Source organism: Castor canadensis, chromosome 17 (assembly GCF_047511655.1).
Source record: "Castor canadensis chromosome 17, mCasCan1.hap1v2, whole genome shotgun sequence".
NCBI lineage: Eukaryota > Metazoa > Chordata > Mammalia > Rodentia > Castoridae > Castor > Castor canadensis.
In genome coordinates this window covers 15,692,415-15,714,367 of record NC_133402.1, presented here as the reverse complement: position 1 = coordinate 15,714,367, position 21,953 = coordinate 15,692,415, and the positions used below count along the sequence as shown (strand labels likewise).

General features: G+C 47.5%; 1 protein-coding gene across 1 annotated transcript; it reads right to left on the bottom strand.

Annotated features, from left to right (window-relative positions):
* Window positions 1–864: 864 nt before the first annotated feature.
* On the bottom strand, window positions 865–21,645 carry LOC109683009 (ral guanine nucleotide dissociation stimulator-like). The gene is made up of 13 exons (XM_074060260.1): window positions 21,506–21,645; window positions 7,787–7,846; window positions 6,817–7,010; window positions 6,350–6,570; window positions 5,470–5,779; window positions 5,035–5,138; window positions 4,538–4,622; window positions 3,296–3,364; window positions 2,839–2,925; window positions 2,372–2,404; window positions 1,939–2,060; window positions 1,652–1,747; window positions 865–1,373 (listed from the first exon to the last, which is right to left on the bottom strand). Exons 5-13 carry the CDS (start codon window positions 5,740–5,742, stop codon window positions 1,061–1,063), a joined length of 1,182 nt encoding a protein of 393 aa, XP_073916361.1. The 5' UTR covers window positions 5,743–5,779; window positions 6,350–6,570; window positions 6,817–7,010; window positions 7,787–7,846; window positions 21,506–21,645; the 3' UTR covers window positions 865–1,060.
* Between the last annotated feature and the right edge of the window lie 308 nt (window positions 21,646–21,953).

The following is a 21,953-nucleotide window of genomic DNA, read 5'->3' as shown; positions in this document are numbered from 1 at the left end:
ATAGGGACATCTGGGTCTGCCCTGGGGCAAAAGCAGATGCACACTGGACATGCATGTACACAAAGCACAGAAACCAAACACACACACACACACACACACACACACACTCAGTGGCACAGACTACAGACTGAGACCTAGACATAGATACAAACAAAACACATGAACACACAGAGATACAAACAGAAACACCAAAAGGAGCCTCAAATTCATCCATCCACCATCACCCATACAGAACATAGTCACTCCCAGAGAGACACACACATACTGTTATTAAAGAGATATACACACACATGCAGAAATTTGTACAATTGACACTCATTCAGGGACTTCAATGCTCAAATGCATTCAGACATACAGTCACCCACTGAGGGTCCCACAGCTGAAAACCCAATCTCCCAACACTATAGTCATAGACACTGAAATGCAGATACACAAATGCACACATGCATATTCATACAACAGACACAGGCACACTGCCACACCCGCATGCACACGAAAATGGCAAGTACATGCCCTGAGAAACTGACATGTACATTCCAAAAGGTTCCTACTCCATAGGTGAGATGGATGTTCAGGTTTCCTATCAATTGCACAGTGCTTTCACAGAGCACGGAGCTCCCTCTGGTGAATAGGAGAGGAGAGTGACCCAGGTTTTTCCACCAGTCTGTGATATGATTGAACTGACACTTATTAGTAGTGTGAGAACTTTCTACTGGCTTTGAGATTCCTCTCATTCTCTTTTGATCTGTGTGTTTTTGTAAAATTCAGTTTCCTTAGGGATGGGAATGTCTAGGGCTTCCTGTTTTATTTTCTTCACCCTAACATTGCATTTTTCACAGGAAATTTAAGAATAAACTACAATGATTAGCTTATAGAAACAGTACTTTAATAACAATTACGAACTAGCATATTCTATTTACACAAATATTTCCCAGTAATTTTTTTCTTCTAATGCAAATATTCCATAGTCATTCATTCACATACTTGTTCTTCCCACAAACCCTTGTCTTGAGTGGACATGATTTTGAAGTTGCCCTTGTTGGTCTGAGTCATTGCATTTTCATGGGAGGGAGTGTTGAGCTGGCCCCTTGATGGACTGGAGCTTCTGGGCTTGTGTGGAGACAGTGAAGGCTGGCACCATATAGGAGAATGTGGAAAGCTGTGAGCTTGTCTTCTCATCCTGGCCATCAGGAGACCCCAGGACACAGCTCATGTGGATTCCCTCCATGTGTGAGCTGGTAGAGCCAGCTGGGTCCACACAGAGTTGGTCACCAGTGTCCCCACTGCTGAAATCGGAGCCACAGCTAAGCTGGTCACACCTCTTGGAGTGGGAGGTTCTGCTACTACTGAGCTCTGTCTTGGGGACCTTGTGGCTGGATGGAGGAGACAGATTACTTGAGGGACATCCACAAGGACAGATCCCATACCCTGACTCCCCATAGCACTCTGGGCTTGCTCTGTTCTTGGTTCTTGATCATTAACCCATACTCCCACATCATGTGAGGGAGTTCTCCAGTTCACAGAGGAAACTGAGGCCCGGAGGCCTCAGTTTAGGTGGGGTGAGATCCTCACAATACTTCCTTGAATGGCTCCCCCAGCCTACAGCCCAGAAGCTTCTCTGTCCCCTGCCCAGCAGTGCAAAGGCACTTACTTTCTCCATTGCTTCCCAATGCTTGTGTGCTTGTTGGCCTTGGGGATCTTGCTGTTTGACTGCAATGGGGACTCCAGCTCACATGAGAGTTGGTAGCTAAGGAAAGGGACAGCTATGAGGTTATCAGGAGGCAAACCCTGCCTCCCTCTCCTGGCCTGCCTGGAAGCTGAACTCCAGGTGCCCAGCATTCACCAGATAACAGTGTGTCACTGAATCTGGATACAGAACAGGCTCTTGGGGGCCACACAGAGTTACTCTTACTGCCCACAGTTCCTGCCCCACTTCACCTCTGGGCCTCACTGAGCCTCTCCATTCCTCGGAACCAGGTCCCAAAGTGCTCGTGGGGGTCAACATCATAGTTGTTGCAGGCCAACTGCAGCAGCTTGATCTCAGAAATGACATCAAATTCCTGGGCCAGGGAAAGGTCAAGACAGCAACAGCCTGAGCAGGTGCAAGTTGAGGCAATGACCAATCTCTATGTCAGTACTCCTGTTCTCGCCTTCCCACAGTCCTATTCAGGTTCCCTTTTGTTATCACAGCTGAGTTCAAACAGTCACTCCCACCATGCTGACCCTAGCTCTGACACCCCCAACATTCTGTGGAGAGTGTCTCTCTGTATCAAATGACCCCATAAATGAAGATTGGTGGTGGACAGAGCTGAGTCTACTAGTCAACCTCTTCTCACTATCCACCTCACAAGTGAGGGTGGCATCTGCTCACCTTCCTCATCTTCTCAAAGTTAATGGCTCCTCCCTAGAAGGTAGATAGGCAATGAGGTTACCAAGTGGCCTCTTCACAATTAAACCAAGCTTAACGCTGCACTACCATGAGAGCCCACCACAGGGCCCACCCAAGACTGGTCTAGAGCTGGTTTTCATTCCAGGGCATTGGGACCTGGGGACACAGGTCGGGAACCCTTTTGCTCAGTAATCTAGGAGAACATCTCAGAGACTGAGGCTTTGAATGAGAAGGCCCTGCTTGTCCCATGAACTGCCTGACTTGAAGGACCTTGCTTCACTCTCCTGCCAAACCTGCCTGCAGTTCTATTGTAAAGATCCCATACCTGGTGGGATGGGTGTGGTGTTGAGAAGAGTAAGTGGGTCTATCAGGAGAGCTGGAGGTCAGGGCAACACAGGGGATCTCTCCATCCAGCTCCATTCCTCCAACCCTGCCCCAAGGCCACTCACATGCAGATAGTCCTCCATGGAATTGTCCAGCATCTCCAGGTCAGTGAGGAAGGTGCCAAGGTAGGGGATGATTCCCTTGATATCACCCTGAGGCATCAGGTGGGGAGTGATCAGCAAGTTCCAGGGCCCCACTCTGAAAATTTCTCAGCCTGACCCCACGCCCACCAAGGCCTTCCACTTAGAATATCCTGGAGACCACTGGCCACCTCTCTCTAGAAACCCCCTCCTGGCAGCTGCAAGCCTGCACTGCCTGTGGTTAGATCCAAGCTTGTATTTTGCAGATCCTGAGGTATGACACCCCTGCCACCACCCTCCTGGTAGACTGTGCCAGATTCTAGGTGAGGTCGTAATGGATGGGCATTTCAGGCAGTGGGGCAATAGGCAGGATGGGCTGTGGAGTCCCCTCTAGTCACTGCTTCCTGGGAGTTGCTCACTACCTTTAGGCTCAGTCACTTACCACCTCCTTCTGCTGCCTCTGTGATCTCTTGAGTTTCTTCCCTAGGCCTGCAAATTTAGAAATCCTCCCCTGGCAGGATTAAGGATGGGATTAGTGAACCCTTTCCCCTCTTGACGTATGTTTTTGTCAATGTCTGTCTGTCTGTCCCTCTCCCCCTCTCTTTGTCTCTGTCTGTCTGCCTGTCTCTCTCTCTGGTGGTACGGGGGTTTGAACTCTGGGTCTCATGCTTGCTAGGAGGTGCTCTACCATTTACACTGTGACCTTACCTTTTTGTATTGATAATGTTCCTTTCTACACTTTGATCCAGTACTCTAACCTTGGGCCTGGAGGAACCCTGCTTGGTTGTGCTATACCTGCCACCAGGTATATTAGATTTAGATCAGGTCCCTACTCAAGCACTCACTCACTCACGCTGTTGTGTGGCCTCACTCTTCCTGTTTCATCATCTGCAAATTGCACAGGAGAATACACCTGTGTCATAAGGACAGGAAAGACTCAGAATCTCCTTGAGTGCTGTCCTCATCAATCCTGTGGCCAAGTCCTGCTCAGAGCTCCTGCACATGCATTTTTTCCATTGGACCTCATTGCTTCCAGGGTGGTTTGCCTGCATGTTCATCACTCATCAATAACCAGATGACAAAACTGAGCCCCTCAGAGGGGTGGCAACATGTGCACGGCCTTAGAGGTGCTTAAGGGAAGCAGTTTGTCAGCCCCCATGTGGCCACTGATCAGGGTTTTTTCATCAGACCCCTCTGTGGTTCCAGGCTTAGTGATGAGTCAAGCTACAAAGGGAGAGGGAAAAAGTGTCTCATACTCCTGCCTGCTCCAGCCTCCACTGCAGCCTCCACTGCAGCCTCCACTGCAGCCTCCACTGCAGTCTCTGTCCCCAAGTGGGTCTGATGCTCTGTCAATGTTTCAGGTCTCCACAGAACACAGGCTGTTCCCTGTCACAAAACTCTGATTTTGCCCGCTAGGGTCTGACAGGTCTTGAGGGATCATTATTTGACCGGGATGCCAGAGACTCTCCTAATTTTGCTGGTTCATCCACCCTCCTGGGTCACACCAACTGCTCCCACAATATCCCATTACCAGACTCTTTTACCTCAAACTGGCCCCCATCTGTCCAACGGCCAATACATCCCTCTTAACCTTATCCAGGGAGCCAGGACCAGACATGTGCAAAAAACGTGGAACTAACATCACTTCTGGCCTCCTCCTGTCTGCCCCCAAACTCTCCCCTACCTTGCTGAGCAGCTCCCTCCTTCGAGCATGGGTAAACTCATGAGAGAAAGTCTTTGACAGCTTCTTGAATTTTCTCAAGCTGTCCCTGCAGGAAGGGCAGGGACAGTGGGAAGGGTTTGGAGGGGCAAGAGCATCAATTCATTTTTCTCAGAAATGGGACTCCAAACTGCTGGGCAAGAGCTTTGGAGAAGTTTCCTAAGCACACATGAGTTTCTAGGAGAACCTTTGTTGTGGCACAACATGGGGTCGAAATCCCCTTTCCATTGAGGGGTTCTGTTTGAATTTCAACTTCATGGAGTTCTGTGGTGCCAAGAAATCTACCATGAGACTTTGCCCGGTGTTTGGTGGACAAAGAATCCTTGTCTGACCAGTGTCCATTTGGACTGAGTTGTGCCACCAGTGGTCCCTGCACCCAGGGCTTATGTCTGGGCTCACTGAAGAGCTAGCTATACTAGTTCCTGTACACAAAGAGATCCTGTGGAGGGGAGTGCACTCACCTGGAGACCTCTTCCCAAGTCCTCTTCAGGTGGTGGATGGCATTGCTCTGAAGAGCAGAGAGGATGGCATAGAGGGAGGAGAAGTTTTTCAGGACTCCACACTCCTGGAGAGGAGGACTATGTGAGCCATGGAAGGAGCTTCTGCCTGTGCCTGCTTTCATTTACTACAGGGATGAGCCCTCCTGATGATACTGTTGGTGGGGAGCTCCGGGGACACAGAGGGACTCAGGTGTCACTAGAGTAGGACTTCTGATAATGTCACAGGTAGAGTGTCAAAGGGTGTGATTCCCCCCATGCTCCTCTACTATAGACTGTGAGTGTCGAGGCCACAACCTGGAGGAGGGAGCTGGGTGTTGGCAGTGGCTCTGACCACAGTCCACTCCTGAGAGTGGAGGCATGTGAAAAGGGTTTCCCTAGATCCCTCCTGGAGCATACCATTGCCACCTCAATCCAGTGTTCCACCACCTGGGCTCTGTCTGAGGCCTTCAGGCTCTGGTCTCCCAGGCAGGTGGTGATGACAGAGGAGACCACAGTTTCAAACTGAGTGATGGCGTTGCGGATGGTGGGGGCGAGATACTTCTTGCCCTTCATGTCCTGCTGAGACCACATGGAGTCGAGGCAGTGGTATGGTACCACCTTCTTGAACAGCTCCCGGGGAAGGGGATCCATGTCACCTGGCCCTGCCACAGACCAAAGTGTCCAGGCCATGATTGGAGCTCAGTGGTAGATGCAGGAACTTGAGAAACTGAAGGTGTGGGTAAAACCTTGTAAAATCTCTGGATTTGTTACTTAACCACCAAGAGCACCCAACATATGAGTGACCCAAAGGACACATGGTGGGAGAGGCTGAAGGGTATTTTTCCTACTGAAACTCAGTAGAGGGCTGCCAGAAAGTGTCTCATGCCTGCACAGCCCTCTATTACCTTCTGCAACCCCCACTCCCACCCAGAACTATATCAATCTAAAACCAGGTCCACATACAAATTTGCTATAACCACAAGCTTATCCTATGTATGCTATCACGGACACATCAGGTTCCTAATGAGTGTTATAACTTGAAAGGCCTTATATGAAGATCAAGGTGACACACTGACCTGGTTACACCTCTGTCCCAATCCCTGAATCTTCACAGTAACTATAGGCATTCCAATTTCCATTGTGTGAAGGGGAATTGAGATTAGGTCTTAAGAAACTTGCCATGGTCATGGGATTTGCAAAGGTAGAGCTGGGGTTTCAATGAGAACATCGAATCTGGGCCAGGGAACACCAGTTCTGGGCAGAAGAGGCCACAACCCTGCCCTCATCAGATACTCACAGCATCCATCAGTGTGAGTTGCTTTGCCACCAGGTCTGGAGGGAAAGCTAAGAGGTGAGGCTTCTCCATGCGCAGTTCATTCTTGGTGGCCACAACAGAAGGCCAGGAAGTCTCTTGTGACGGGCTTGAAACCATGTTTGGCTGCAGATATTGAGCCTCTGAGGGACCTGGATCAAGGTCTGGAGTTGGGTTTAGGACCAGCACTGGAGCTGGTGATACAGCTGCAGGACACAAGAACCCCATATGACTGCCTTGCACTAAGCTTTCTCAAGGCAGAAATGACCCCAGCCTGCCTGAGAAGCCAGAGTGTCTGTCCCCAGAAAAGAACAATTTCTGAGACTCAGGTCCACCCTCTGTGGAGTCCCAGGATTGTCGTTCTCCTGATTTAGGCTTCGGGGCTCTTAGGGCAAGGTCCAACAATGACCTTCTACTCATGTGCACTATGTTCACAGCCCCGGGCTTCTCACCATAATGCTCTCCTTCACTCGGCTTGAAGTGCTCCCATTGGGTCAGGAGAAGGTGGGCATGCCTATCCAGGTCTGAGCCAGGCATGGTAAGCTGCAAGTAAGCCATCAGCATCTTGAGGCAGGGAAACTCTGGAGGCTGACAGAAATCATCTGAATACTGGTCCAGCCATATATCAAGGACAGAGGTGATGGCCCTGGAGTCAGATGGATGTGCAGCAGAATCAGAGCCCTGGTCTTGCCTTTTCCTGCCATGCCACAGTGAACTTGTGGGTACCGGGTTCCTGTGAATGTACCTGTCTATCCAGAGGATAGCTCACCCCAGACCAAGATGTTTGTATGTCCAGGCAGTGTCAAGCAAGATAAACAGGGAGGAGCTTCAGGCAACCTCCATGGGAGGGAGCCCAGCACAATGTTTTGAGTGCATTGTCCCTGCTCAGAGACTTTCCACATAGTGCTGTGTCTGTTTGGGACCCTTCCCTCAGGAATGTCAAGACAATTAGGGCATGTACTCCTGCCTGGCATCTACCTGAACCTGGTGGATTCTGCTGTATTCAGGGTCTTCCTACACACACTTCTTCCGAGGAGCACACACTACACTGAGAACTCAACAAGAACCCTGGGAACCAGTTTAGTGCCAATTAGTGAGGATAGATGCCCTCATACATTGTGTGTCCCTGACATGCAACAAGTTGGGGAAGCCTGGCCAGGATGGGCTGTGGTGGGGTTGATGCATTCTCAAAAGGTCTGGCTCTGCTATTCTAGTCTGCCCTGTGGTCCCCAGGTGCTCAGGAACTCATATGCAGCTCTTGTCTTCTTCTTCCACTAGGGAAAGCCCTAGACCTGAGTCCTCAAGTGGAAATCACAAGATGTTTGGGATACAGGCTTTGCCCAGAGTCCTCCCCATACCAAGTCCCACCAATGTTCGTTTTATGCCAACAGGTGCCTCCCTGATGGCCAGAAGCTCACTTACTTTTTGAATTGATCATTTGGTCCACAATCCTCACTGGAGTAGGGGAGGATGCAGCCATATCTAGAGGAATAGTGAGGATGTCACATCCACTGTACCTGCTTATGATGTCTATTTTTAATGGTTGGCTCCATGCTATGAATGGAGCTGAGGATGACAGGGATTTAACTTTAACTGCTCTTTGATCAAATGATGGCATATGCCTGGCAATCCCCTGCCACACATCATGTGCCTCATGTACTTTAGAACAAGCAGCTCCTTCCCAGATACTTCAGTGGATACAGAGATGCCGGCCCACCCCCAGAGCTCCCTGATCTGGATACAGCTAGGTCAGGGACATGTCTGTGGATGAGGAAGCTCCATTACAAATGAGGAGATTGGTTTGCTAGAGGACTCAGGTAAGTGAGGAAAAAGGATCAGAAAGTCTTCAAGCTGGGTGGGGAGTCACGTAGAAGAGTCCATAGCCATGGACAGTGGATCCTGCAGAGACAGGTCCAGGACAAGCACTCCCAGGGCTCATCCCATGTCGTCCTAGCAACACCCTGAGTGTGGTCCCTGAGCACCCAACCCCCACCATCACACAGAGCATTCCCTAGGCACAGGCAGGACTGGGGGAGTTCTCTGGGCTTGGAGGCGGTGCTCACATTGCGAACAGCAGGTCCAGCACCTGCTGAGTGGCAGCAAACTGTCGGTAAGTGCACAGAAAGATGGGGACAAAGAGTGGGTCCCCGAGCAGCAGGGAAGGTACCAGGTGGCCCACCAACTTCTTCAGGGTTCTTGCCTTGAGGGCCTCTACCCTGCAGGGCTCCTCCAGGAGAGAGGAGACTCATTTTCACTCTGGGTTGGGACCAAGAAGGGACAGTTTAAACATGGAAACTGAATCAAACTGGAAAAGGACTCACTGGCTTAGAGTTGAGAAAGAATTTAGCTACACACACACACACACACACACACACACACACACACACACACTCTCTCTCTCTCTCTCTCTCTCTCTCTCTCTCTGGTGTTATCTGTGGGGGATCAAAGTGGTTGGGGTGGCCTGCCATGCCTGCCCTGGCCTGCTCTGTGTCACCTTTGAGGTCCTCTGATAAAATCTCCAGGTGTGTCTTGGGTGAGGGTTGACCCAGTGTGTCTTGACTTGGTTTACACCTCCACTCTGGGCTCTCTTGAGGCCTGAACCTCCACAAATAGGGAGACAGTGAGAGAACATCCTTCTTTCTACAGCGTCTCCAGACAAGTGATAAGGCTACAGTTGGTTTGGAATGTGGGCACCTGCTCACTAGGGTTCAACATTCTATGGTCCATCATCCAGGAAGTGAGGGCATCTCTGGAGGTACCTCAACTGAAAATATTCCTAAGATCAGACCTCCCCAAAGTCTATTAGAATGTTGGACCCCCTCCCAGTCTAGGCCATAAGGACAGGTTTGACACAGTTCTCCCACACACTGCACCCTAGTGTCTTGGACAGGCCTGGGTGCAATCACTGCTCCAACATTGAGGACACAGGGCTAGGTGTGTGACCCTGCCCAGATCATTAAGCATCTCAGGACCTCCTCAATCTCCCTGATTGCCCATGGAGGGGGTCATCCTGGCATCTGATTCTTAGGAAGTCATTAGTTTTTCATGCCCACTAGTGCCTGTATCTCCAGTGACTATTTTAGCACTTGTCTCACATGGCTAATGCACTAACTGAGTGGTGGGAAATTTAAAGAAGGGAAGCAATAATAATGGAATATACATTGGATGTGGTATTGCACAAGTGTAATTTCAAACTAGGGAAGATGAGGCCAGAGGATCAATGTTCACAACTAGGCTGGGCTACATAGCCATACAGTGATTCAAAACAAAACCAGAAATCCACAACTCACCCTAGACTTGAGTTCCATAGTTGTATTTAGGGAAAAATCACAAATGTGTACATGGAGACTATTACATACACACAAAGCCTTATATGAACACACAAATTCATGTGTACACAGAGATTACACATATGCACATAGATGCAGATAAGGACACATGCAGTCACAGATGTTCATGTACACATGTGTGATTATGCTCACACACAAATGCACACCGAGGCAAAAATACATGCTCACATATTCCTCCTGACCACAGGGCCTCCCCAAGGTGACCCCAACTTCTCCTTTTCCTCTCATGGAGCTGCCCAGTTGCTGGTCATACTCTCAGCCTCCTTTGCCTGGGAATTCTAGCACCCTTCCCTAAACTCTCTACAAAATCCCTGGTCAGAATCTTCCTTGTCCCATTAAATAAAGGACTGAGATCAGACAACTCAAGCCTCAACTTGATTCTGAGATCCTGGTACAGGAGGCAAATGAGGTCACGTGTGTGGATCCTGGGAACCAGGGAAAGGCAGGAGTTAGTGCTGAGGCTGCAGTGTGGCTCACGAGGTCAAGGCCCCTGTGTCTCTTCTGAGCCTCTAGAGACAGGACAAGCACTAACTTCCAACTGTTTCTGGAAGATGTTGATGAGGAACCAGCACTTTCAGGGAAAGAAAGAAATGAGTGGACCTTGGAATGTTTGTGGTCATCCACTGAGTGCTGGATTTGTTGAAAGTTTGTGCCTTTCTACTGTGATTGGTTAATCCCTGTTTCTGTCCCCAGTGGCCTCTGCCCTATCCTCTTATTGCATCCTCCTACTCGTGAAGATTCATCCTGATCCTTCAGGTCATTTTTCTCAGTTCTTTCATGGCCGCCTGTGCAGGGCCCTGGTCATAGTGGCTCCAAGGGGCAGTGTTACCCATGGGTCTCCCTGCTTTTGCCCTGCAAGGTTCTGCTTGCTGATGATGGGGAGGGGCTTGCTTGTGAGCATGACCCTGCTGGCTCCTTGAGGGTCACAGGATCCTGCAACCTGCACTGAGGCCCTAACCCAGCCCTGCTCTTGCCTTGCTCTCACCTCAGCTACAGCTTCCCCCATCTTCTGCTTTCCTGTTCAAGGCCAGATTCCTCCTCCAGCTCTTGACATTCTGCTACAGATGGCACCAGGCAGGAATTATAGATATTCCTGTAGAGATGAAGACCAGCCCTTGCCTCCCTCCACGTTTGCCAAAAACCAAATTCAAAAAGTAGGAGTTCAGGTTGAACATCCTGTGAGTCCCATGGCCACAGTTCATTAACTGTGTGTTGAATGAACTCCGCTCTCTCCTTCGACATGGTCCTTGATCCACATGGGCCATAGCATCCCTCTTGTAACCTCTCTGTTATGCCAGTCAACCTCTATAACCACAGGAATGATGCTTTCAGGTACACTGAGCTGAACCTATGATCCCCAAGGCTTTGTAGGAGTCCATGTCTTTGTAGAAGTTCACAGCAGAGAGAGGAGCTTTCCAGAAAGTTGCTCCTTGCTCCTGGAGAAGCCTGGTGAGGGTGCTGTGCTCACTTTTGTGCAGAGATAGAGCCATGAGAGCCTCCAGTATTTTGCTATCACTTCTGCCATCAGTAAAGAGCAAAGGCTTGAGCATGGGCAGGTCCCACACTCTATCATGTGGAGATGCATTTGGATAAACATTTGGAGACCCAGGGCAGGATCTGCCTTCCTTGGTAAGAAATGGCAGGTGTTGATTTAGGTCGCTAGGTGTCCTGAACATAGAGTGTTGGCTTGCCATGTGTTCTGAATCTGCCAGGCCTCTCTCTTGATGCTGCCACCTGGAGCACACAGGGAGGGGACATGAGAACTATGGACAGCAACACCCTGGGGCTGAGTCCTGCTATCATAAAGAAGGACTGGACAGGAATGCATAAGCCTCTTCCACTGAACTACAAAATGAACCTTAAGATATCATTAGAAAACTCAAACTGACCTGGGTGTGGACTTGCCTCAGGTCTCTGTTCTGGCTCTGACCTACAGTTAAATAGTCACAGCAGCATAAAGGCCTTGGTATCCCAGGCGGCAAGGCTTGGGCACCTGAGAGTGGATCTACTTAAACTCTGACCAGTGTTGAAGATCCTCAAATAATTGGTTTATCACACAGCAGGAGGCAGTGTGGAGCTAATTTCATATTGGGTACCTATTGGCTGGGGAAAGGGTAGGATGGGGAATGTGTAAATGGGAAGAAAAATGTTTGGGTCCTGTGTTCCTGGAAACTTACTGGAGTAGTTCATTTCAAGATGACACTGGATGAAAGAGTTGACTCTCTATCTTCTCAACTGTAAGTAGCCATTGGGAGTTCTTTATTTCTAGAGGGTTTATGAAGACACCATATGGGTCACATGACTTGTGGTGTCCACACAATGGTTGTGCACCCTGTACATTAACCTCCTGGGAAGAATTCTTCCAGGCAAGAGTCACACCCTTGCCTCCTTCAAGGCAAGGTGCATACTATCTTCCAGCATGATGGTGCCAATGAGTGAATGCTAGTGCTTTCTAACTTTATGTGAGTGAGCATGGACTTCTAGGAAACCACTCTCAGGCAGCACATACTGTTTTCCTGCCCAGCTTCCTACAGTTTCAACAGGGGAGCCATTCTTGCTATTCCTGGACTCTCAGGGGGAGGAAATTTGCAAGCTCTTGGCCTCTTTCCTACTCAGTCTTTATGGGAATAATCCCATTACCTGAGGCACAGGACAACTCTTGACCCAAGTAGCCCAGCTTTTATCTTCTTCTTCTCAGACTACCTTTTGTATAGTCATGCGTTGATCAGTAGTTCTATTTGGAGGCTGCCTAACGCCTGATCTTAAGCCATGAAAGCTCATTTTTCTCTGTGATCCGGCCTGGCCCCAATACCCATTAGATAATGCTTCCAAATGGCCACTTAATGGCATTTTCAATCCCAATATCTTAAGGGATTTATACAATCTCTGTGAGCGTGCTGGTAAATGGAAGGAATTTTCCTATGTCCAATCCTTTCCCTATCTCTGCATCAAACCCTCCCTCTGTACTTTCTGTTCCCTGTACAGATTCTATGAGCCTGTAAACCAGTTTCTAAATCAACCAATTCCTCTCCCAAACCTCCTCCTTCCCCATGTAAACAGACTTCTTGCACTGCTTACTCTACCTATCTCCTCCTATCTTCCTGAAAAACTTTCCCCATCATGGAGTTAAGAAAGCCACTCCTTGCCAACTTTGGCCTCAAGGTGATTCCAGCTCTGGGAGAGCTCATGCTCCCTTCCTGTGGGCTGAGACCAAGCCCCAGATTTATTTGTGTACAGATTTATTTGCTACATTGGCAGAGTCCTGTTTGATGATGTCATCTGATGACTGCTTCTCTTCCCCCCACCATCTAATGTCCCTTTTTCCTGAGACAGCGACCAGAGAGTGGAGGTTTCATTTTGCTGAAAGTGTTCCAGTACCAGTAAGTGGGAGCAACCTAGAGACACAGGTGATGGCTAATCCCATAGGCGTGTGTCATGCCTCCAGGCTCTGCCTTCCCCTCCCTTACCTAAGATGTCAGCACACCTTTTCTACTTCCTCCATGGTCTCACCACGTATCCTTTGTCTCTGTCTGCCTCCCCTCCCTGGGCTTACTGGGACCCTACCTCCCACGAAAAACCTGTAGCGTGGTACTTAATGACTTAAGTTATTCCAACTAGTTTGCCAGGCTTCTCAGTCTAAAGTAACTTTAAGTTAGCTGCTTTACAAAAAGCACTTATAAAAACCTGTGGCTGCCACACTCATGCCATAACTCCGCCCCCACAAAGGGAGGAGGGAAGGCAAACAGGCACGCTTGTGCACAGGATGCTGGCTCCTGGACACAGCAAAAACACCTGCCATAGCTAAGAAAATCCACAGAGAGGACCCAGCACATCCTGGGCCACCAGCCACACGTGGGGATGGCTGCAGCCTGCCACCACTTCCCCTAGAATAAACGCACGCAGAGTACACAGGAAGAGGAGGGGGCGACAGGCTGCAGGATCAGGCGTAGGCAGTCAGGGTCATTTGTCCCAGGTGTGTGTGGAGGGAGTGGCACCTTGCACAAGTCCTGCTCCTAGCCCCACCTCACACCTCAGGGCATCAGACCCAGCCCTTGTAAGCTAATTGTTAGCTCAAGGTTATAGTTCCAGAAATAACAAAATAGACATTACTGTGGTCTCTAAACTTCTCATTTAAAATTTTCTAAACCTTGGGCCTCAACATAAATTTTTCCCTCCAAATATTAACACTAGTTGTCCCGTATGGCACTGTTATTGGCCTGAAATGCCCTCTGAATGCCCTTCTCTAACTTTACAAATGATTTATTTCTTTGTTAAAAAGGTAGCCTTTATTAGAGGCTGCCTGCTGTTAGCTAAAAGATGGGATCCTAGTGTTTTGTTCTTTCTAGATGGGATCTGCACCTTCCAGTCTTCTGGCTGGTAGATGTTGGAAGCTTTGTACTGAGGCCTGGCCTCAGTATGCCTTGGGTGACCAAGAGAAGTGGCCTTCACAGGGCTCCTTAAATTACAATAACATACTCCAATTAGATCTTTCCTATAAAAGTAAAAAAAGTAAACTGAGGTCCCCTATACAAATTTCTACCTTCTAAGCCATTCCAATATGCAGAATCTCTTAACGAATGCTTCCCTCTTCAACAAGCAATGGTAGGAAGAGGGCAAGTCCTATGTCCCCTTCCAGTTATCAGATCTAAGGGAAATTTAAAAACATCTAAACAGCTGTACTGATGCCCATACAAATACATTCAAGCCTTTATCTCTGTGATCCAAACCTTTCAACTGACATGAAAGGATATCATGCTTCTACTAGACCAGACTCTTATTAGAAAAGCAATGGGTTCTGGCCCAGGCCACTCATGTTGGAAATGATTATATGGCTCAAGCAGTAGCGTGCTGCTTTACACGCATGAAGTCCTGATTTCAAGCCTAGTACAGCCAAAGTAAAGAAAAAAAGTATTTGGGGATGAGGAAGTAGCTCAATGGGAGAATGTCTGCTCAGCATGTGCAAAGCCCTGGGCTCAATTCCCCAGCATTACTAAACAAACAAACAAATAAGAGACCTGCTCTTTAGAGTGTCAGGTGTCAAAGTAAAATAACAACTTTACTTTACAGCAACAACCTAAAAAAAAATTCTCTTACCTTTCTACATCTTAAGGAGGCTATCAGAACGCATACCATGGTGGACTCAGAGTCACAGGTGAGAGAGGCTCTCCTCAAAGATAAATTTTTAACAGTCAGCCCCAGGTATTCATAAAAAACTCAGACTGTGGCTGAAGGGAAAAAGTCATTGAACCAAGTAATACAGCTAGCCATGTCTGTATTTATAGCTATGTCTGTATGTCCGGGACCTTACTAACAGGAGCAAAAAAAAAAAAAAAAAGATAAGAGACACCATGGCCTCATTGCTGCTTTCAGAGAGGGCCTCATTGCTGCTTTCAGAGAGGGCCCCACCCGACTGGGGCCTGCATCCTGAACTTGCTACCATGGTGGACAGGAGGGGCACTTCTGCAGAGAATGCTTAAGGGGAGACAGCCAGGGAGACAGCCCCACCCCCAACCAGGACCCTGCCCTCTCTGCAAGGGTAACCACTGGAGGTCTAAGTGCCCCCATCGAGACAGAAGGCGAGGTGCCACCGCCTATGGATTGATGGGTCCCAGCCTCCTGTCCACACTCCACTTCTTGGCATCAATGTTGAAGAGCCATAATGGCAGAAAAACAAAAGGTCATTTTCCTCCTAGACAGTGGAGCCCATTTCTCTGTTTTACCTTTTTCTCCTGCTCCCCAGTCCAATGACAAAAGTTATTATTCGGGGCAAATCTGGCAAGCCCCTAGAGCACTAGTTTACCTGGCCTCTGGCCTGCTCTTGGGGAGACCTCCTCTTCTGTCACTCTTTCCACATAGTACCTAAAACTCCAGTGCCCCTTCTGGGACGGGATTTACTATCTCAATTAAAAGCTCACATTCTTCACCCCCAGACAGCTATCTCTGCTGCACCCTCCTTCAGGACAAAAGAGATTCCACAGTGTGGACTGACAAAGATGAGTGTGGGGTGGGCCAGGACGGCCCTCCCTATATTCAAATAAAACTCAAAAATCCCTCACAGTTTCCACACCCAAAACAATATCCCCTCAAGCCTGAGGGAGATGAGGCCTGATGCCTATCATAAATTCCTTAAAACAACAAGGGCTACTAATTAGTTACTCCAGCCCCTATAATAAATTTAAAATTCTTATAAAAGCTAATTTTAAAGTACAAGCTACAAAGTAAACAACTAAAAGGATATAGATAGGTAGTAAGTGTATTTTTTGAGAAGTTAAAGGAAAAAGAAATGTTTTTGGATGAGAAAGGATTTTATAAAGAAAGGTTTATCCTAAAGATTGTTTCAAATAGGAGGGGTAAAGACAAACCATCAAAGGGTTTAGTATGTTATATAAAGGTCTAAGTAAGTTTTAAAAGTGTATAAAAAGCTTCAATGTGTAATAAAGTTGACTATAATCTAAGAGTTGCCTAAAAGATTTTTAGGGTCATGTCAAACTAAAATCAAATCCTCTATGTCTATAAAATAGCAAGGTTATCTTAATATTGTTCTGCTCTGAGTAACATCTACAAAAAAAGTTACAGAGGAAGATTTAATCAAAAAAATTATTTGTGTTTTCTGCTGATCTTGTCAAGCTCAATGGGTTCCCCCAATGGTGGCACCTCTCAAGAAACAATCAGAAAAATGGAGAAGGGAACTGGAGGACTCTTGGAATCCTCTAGGGAACAACATTTCACAGTGGTTCTCCTGGCCAATACCCATCCTAAAGCCTATGTTTCTTGCTCTCCTATTCTTAAGTTTCCTCCCTTGTGTCATACTACAACAAGGGCTACTATTGTCTGCTATTGCTAATCAAAAGTTTAACCAGTTGTACCTCCAGGGATACCAACCTCCCCAAAACCATCCAGAGGACTGTTATGAGGGCCCCCACCGGGACACAGGAGCCTGAGGATCATGCCCAATACAAAGCCCCCCTGCCAACAGGAAGGAGCTAAAGAGACCGATGCTTCACCCCAATTCCTGATCCTCAGCCCCTACCCTCATCATTATTAAAGAAAAAATGGGGGAATGATAGAACAATAATGTCGCCATTTTGTGAATCAGCCAAAATGGCAGCCCCGCCTTTAAACCAATTCCCGCACTCTAAGACAGCCTCACCTCTACCACAGACTACTGCCCATGTGCTAACTTCCTTATCCTCCCCCTTCTATAAAAGCCACTGCTTGCTCAGACTCGGGGCTGCACCATCTTTTCCCCGGCCAGTCTGGCAGTTTGGGCCTGCCATTAAACTTTGCTGTATGGACGTGAGACTTTTCTCATGAGCTTTCTTTGTGAGCGGCGTTTTTCCTAACAAACCCCAAAGGTAAGTAAAGCACAAATGGAGACCCTAATTGAGCTACAGACTAGGTTTTATGTCTCTGAGAACTCACAGCTAGGAGCAGGCATTATTACCTAATGATGTCCTCAGAAGATAGTCCAGTTATAGGGCAATGACTTTGAGTTAGGTATGTGGAGACCTCTATTTAGGAAACTTGTTGGAGCCATGAGGTCAGTAGAAGTCACTTCCCATTGGGTCAGGACTCATGGAGGGGGAGAATAGGAGAATGGAGCCTGCACAGAGCTTTCCACCACTAAAGTGCAGGTGACTTCCCATAGGATTTCCCACGTCAGGTCTAGACACTTGAGGGCTCCAGAGATGAAGACCTTGGCAGAAATCCTGTGATATTCCATATCCTGCCCTAATAAGTAATTATCACTTGTTCTGTCCATAAACCATGTCCTCTTGTTGTTAGGAAAACAAAAGTGAAAGCTTGATGCCTAATGGTGTAGACTCAGGTAGGAACCTTTCAAAATGGCCTCCTGCCCTTGTACCATAATTGAATGTCAGCTTGAGAGAGAATTTTTCCAGAGTTATGTGCTCAGCAGATTCCAGGACCTTGGTTTGGTTAGATTGCAAATCTGCTTGGTTCTGAAATCTCTCATTTTTTCCTTTGTCTCCATCCCCTTCCTCCACCAATCCACACTCCACTCTCACACTGAAGCTCACTCTGTCTCTCCATTTTGTCTGAACATTTTCTTTTTAAAAAACTTTTAAGTAAGTTTCTGTCTGTTTGCAACTGAAACCACAGTGCATGTTTGCTAAGACTCTGGCTCCTTCTTTTGCCTCTTAAACTGCCCTCTGAGCTGCACAGTCTACATTCCATGCTGGACCTTCTGTCTGCCAAAGCAGTGGTTCATTTCCTCAGTTCTGTTTTCAAATTTTTCTATTTTTAACATTGAAAACTTGGGTTGTAACACACTTGTACATGGAAGCAATGCTAGGAATCTCTCTGTACAGCTATCCTTAACTCAACTAGCAAGAATGCTTTGTCTTTCTTATTATGCTTATGTCTTCTCTTCAACAAAATTAAAGATAAGGGCAGAATAGGTTCTGACTGAAAGCGAGGCGGGAGGGTTGGGTAGGGGCAAGGGGCAGGGGGGAGAAATGACCCAAACAACGTATGCACATGTGAATAAATGAATGAATAAAAAAAGAAAAGAAAACTGGGTCTCCAAAATGTGTCTCTCAAGCTGGGTCTTCTTCTCAACTCAGACCAGTACACACAACCACCTATGGCCATTTCTTAGATGTCACAGACGCCTCAAATATAACCCCTCAGACTGAACTCATCCCCACCACTCATATTCCTCAATCCAATGCTCTTTCTATACTCCCTACTGCAGTAAATGGTCCCAGAAACTACTCAGTTCCCCAAGTCAGGTATTAGAGAATTCATTTTATTCATCGTACACACATTTATTAACATTAATTATGTGCATGAACACAACGGTGTATAGAAAATATGTGGACCCCAATTTTCCTCAAGTCCAGTTAGTCTTATTCATACTACGTCCTTTAAAACTCCTGAATCCATTTCCATCACTCACCTCCCATTTATAGTACTTTGCTTCCAGTTCTCATTTCTCAGCTGGATTATTATAATAGCTGGAACTTATCACTGGGCTTCCAGGTTCACTAACCTTCAACTCATCATCCAAACTGCAGCCTCTCTGACCACTTCACTTTTTTTAATATCTCCCATAATTTTCTCAATTTAAAGAATTAATTTTCCTAACCTCCCATGCAATTTTAAAATTCTGTCACTATCTTTAGCATGAATAACACTATGCTCAATTCCATCAGATCCCTAGTTGAGCACTGTACCTTAAAGCAGGACTATTAGAGATCCCCGATTTATTAACAAAAATAATAAATATTATAAATGTTTTCTATGAATAAAATTATTGAGTGCGTACTGTTTACTTCCTAGTCTTTGACATGAAGCAAAACCATCCTTGCATATAAAATCAAGAAAACATGAATTCACAAAAGTGCTGCCTTCTAGAGAAAGGATTCACTACTGTAGTACTCTCCAGAGCCATATTGACCACTTGTCTATTAAGAGACGCTTGAAATAACATCTGATATATGGCACTCAATAAATATTTATTAAATAAATTAAGCTGCTTCTTACTCATGTTTCCTGTGTCTCCTACTAATCTCCACGGAACTCAAAGTAAAAAGTACACTTCAAGCCAGGTGGGATGGAGCAAACCTGTAATCCCAACACTTGGAGGATCACCAGTTCCAGGTCAGCCTGCACTACTCTGCCTGAAAAAAACAAAGGAGGCCAGTCCAGGGCCTCACACCTGTAACCTTGGCTATCCAGAGGGTAGTAGATCGAGGAGAGGATCACAGTCCAAGTCCACCTGGGGCAAAAGCTTTGCCAGACCTCATCTCAACCAATAAAAGCTGGGCATGGTGGCCAGTAACAGATACACAGGAAGCAGAAAGTGTATAGAGGAGGATCACTGGCCATGCCTGCCCAGGCAAAAAGTGACAGACCCTATCACAGAAATAATGAAAGCAAAAATAAATAAATAACAAAAAGGGTTAGTGGCTCAGCTCAAGTGATACAGTGCTCAACTAGCAAGCGTGAGGCCCTGATTTCAAACCCCAGTACTGCCTCCTCCTCAAAGACAAATATCTGTATTGTTCAAAGAAAAAAAGTCACTGATCTTCTTCATTTATTTTTAAAACCCTTTCCAAACGTGGGCAGGTCAAAGAGCAAGCAAAAGAAGACTAAAGCATGCTGACACTTGCTAATCAAGCCAGGCATTCTCTGGCTTGCTCCTGCCAATGTACATGCAAGCACCAAGAGTCCAAAACTCAGGCAAAACCACGTGTGGGTCACACTACACCACCATTCCCTGAACACATAGATTGTATCACTAAAGCAGATGTCAGCTGTTTTTTTTCTATCAGAGCTTTAACTAGAAATTACAGTTTTTAAAATCTTAGCCAAAAATACCTAATGAAGTGGTGTTGTTCAGACTCTGAAGTATTCTGTTTTTTCCTTCCTTTTCTCTTTAGAATGCCCTTATTCATGATTCATCTTTAGAAATTTTAAAACGTCAGCATTTTAATCAATTCTATGAAGTATTCTGGCTTTCTCAGCAGTGTTAACATTTCCAATTAAATAACTTGAACTTGAGCACATGCAAGGGAACTATTTGATTGTTAGTCTGATATTACATTTCCTTGTTTAAAGTTTCAAAACAAGAAATGCTAAATCTAGATTAAGACCATGGTTTTCAAAGTAAGATCTTCCAGAAGTGTCAAAATCACTGTCTAATGGAAGGAACATGAGGTGGGAGTCAGAGGATTCTGGAGAAAGAATTCTATCTTTAAAACATACTCAAAAGTGTGGCCTGGAAAACCCTTTTCTATCAATTTGCTAGGTCCTTGACTGACAAGAAGGGTATAATAACTTCCTTTCTATTCCGGGCACTCTGCACACTCTACCAAATGAACATAGACTTGCAAACTCTTGAGACGCTAGACAGAGAGTACAGCATGCAGCTTAAGGGAAACCAGTCAGATGGCCTGGCTGAGTCACAACTATGACTGGGGACAAGTTACACCTCAAAGCTGCCGGCTTTCGTTTCCTCATCTGTAAAGGGGGCATAATAATAGACCTTACATAATAGGAACTTTTGATGATTAAGTGAGATAATATATACAGGCAATCCATGCACCTCTCCATTCTTACTCAAGATAAATATTCAGGTTAATTTGTCTATATTTATATTTTGTCCAGTTAAGCTAAGTCAGCTGAAACTTACACAGTCAAGGCATTACAAAAACCATGATTACTTTGCAAGAATTCTTTCCCTTTAACCTTCTACTGCCAGCAGTAAGTCTGGTGGGAGAGTCGGGACAAGGAATGCGCTCCTGAAGGCAATCCCTTCTCTTCACCTCTCGGACCAAAAAGACGCTGCTCCCTCTGAGACGTGTTCTGCACGGTCCTGCACAGGCACTGCGAGATGGCAACCAAGTGGAGCTAGGAGACTGAGAGGCTCCAAGGCTTTGTGGTCGGTAGTGAGGCGACCTCTGACTAAAGCACTCGCAGGTCGGCCCACTCCCATGCAGCTAGCGAGGCTCGCAGGCCTGATGACCTAGCAGGTGCCGGCTCCTTCGCGACAGCACCTGCGGCACTGGCTGCACAGGCGGCACAAGCGGCACCTGCAGCACTGGCTGCACAGGCGGCACCTGCGGCACCTGGGGCACTGGCTGCACAAGCGGCACCTGGGGCACTGGCTGCACAGGCGGCACCTGCGGCACCAGAACACTAGCAGCCTGGCTCCAGGGCGCCTGGCCGCGCCGCCCCCCACCTGCCTCAACGCCCCACGCAGGGCCCGTCCAGGTCCGGGTTGCCAACCACTGGCCGTCCTGACTCTTCCAGGCCCTGTACTAACCTCTGATGACGCCGGTCTGCAGGTCCCCGCACAGGATGGTAAAGGACTGGCCACCACCGCAGCAGGCAGCTCACCTACAAACCAAGTCAAGCCTATCCGATGCCTACGCTGCTGATGCCCAGACGCTCGCCCCCCACTCTGGACTCGGCCAGACAAGGGCCAGGTGGCCGGGACCTCTCCGCTTGTCTCCAGGGACTGAGCGCCTGGGCGGCCCCGGAGCATTGCTGCCGCCGCCAACTCCTCTGCCCGCCATGGCTTCAGCTCCAGGCAGGGACGGGAGACAGCGAGGGAAGCTGAGGACCTGAGGATTTCACGCCTCCCGTCTGGCGCAGGCGCATGAATGACGTCACTCGAGCCCCGCCCTCAGGGGAGCAGGCGCCCATAGTAACTGTACAATAAATGTTACCACGAAGCTTGATAATATGTACTTTACGACAGTGTCGTAAAG

What these genes read in the sequence shown, in the direction of transcription:
- LOC109683009 (XM_074060260.1), bottom strand. Translation starts at nt 5,742, where the DNA reads ATGGCCTGGACACTTTGGTCTGTGGCAGGGCCAGGTGACATGGATCCC. An exon ending in ACTTTGAGAAGATGAGGAAG is followed by an intron (nt 2,061 to 2,371) that starts GTGAGCAGATGC and finishes TCCCTGGCCCAG; the next exon opens with GAATTTGATGTCATTTCTGA. An exon ending in ATTGGGAAGCAATGGAGAAA is followed by an intron (nt 1,374 to 1,651) that starts GTAAGTGCCTTT and finishes TCCTCCATCCAG; the next exon opens with CCACAAGGTCCCCAAGACAG.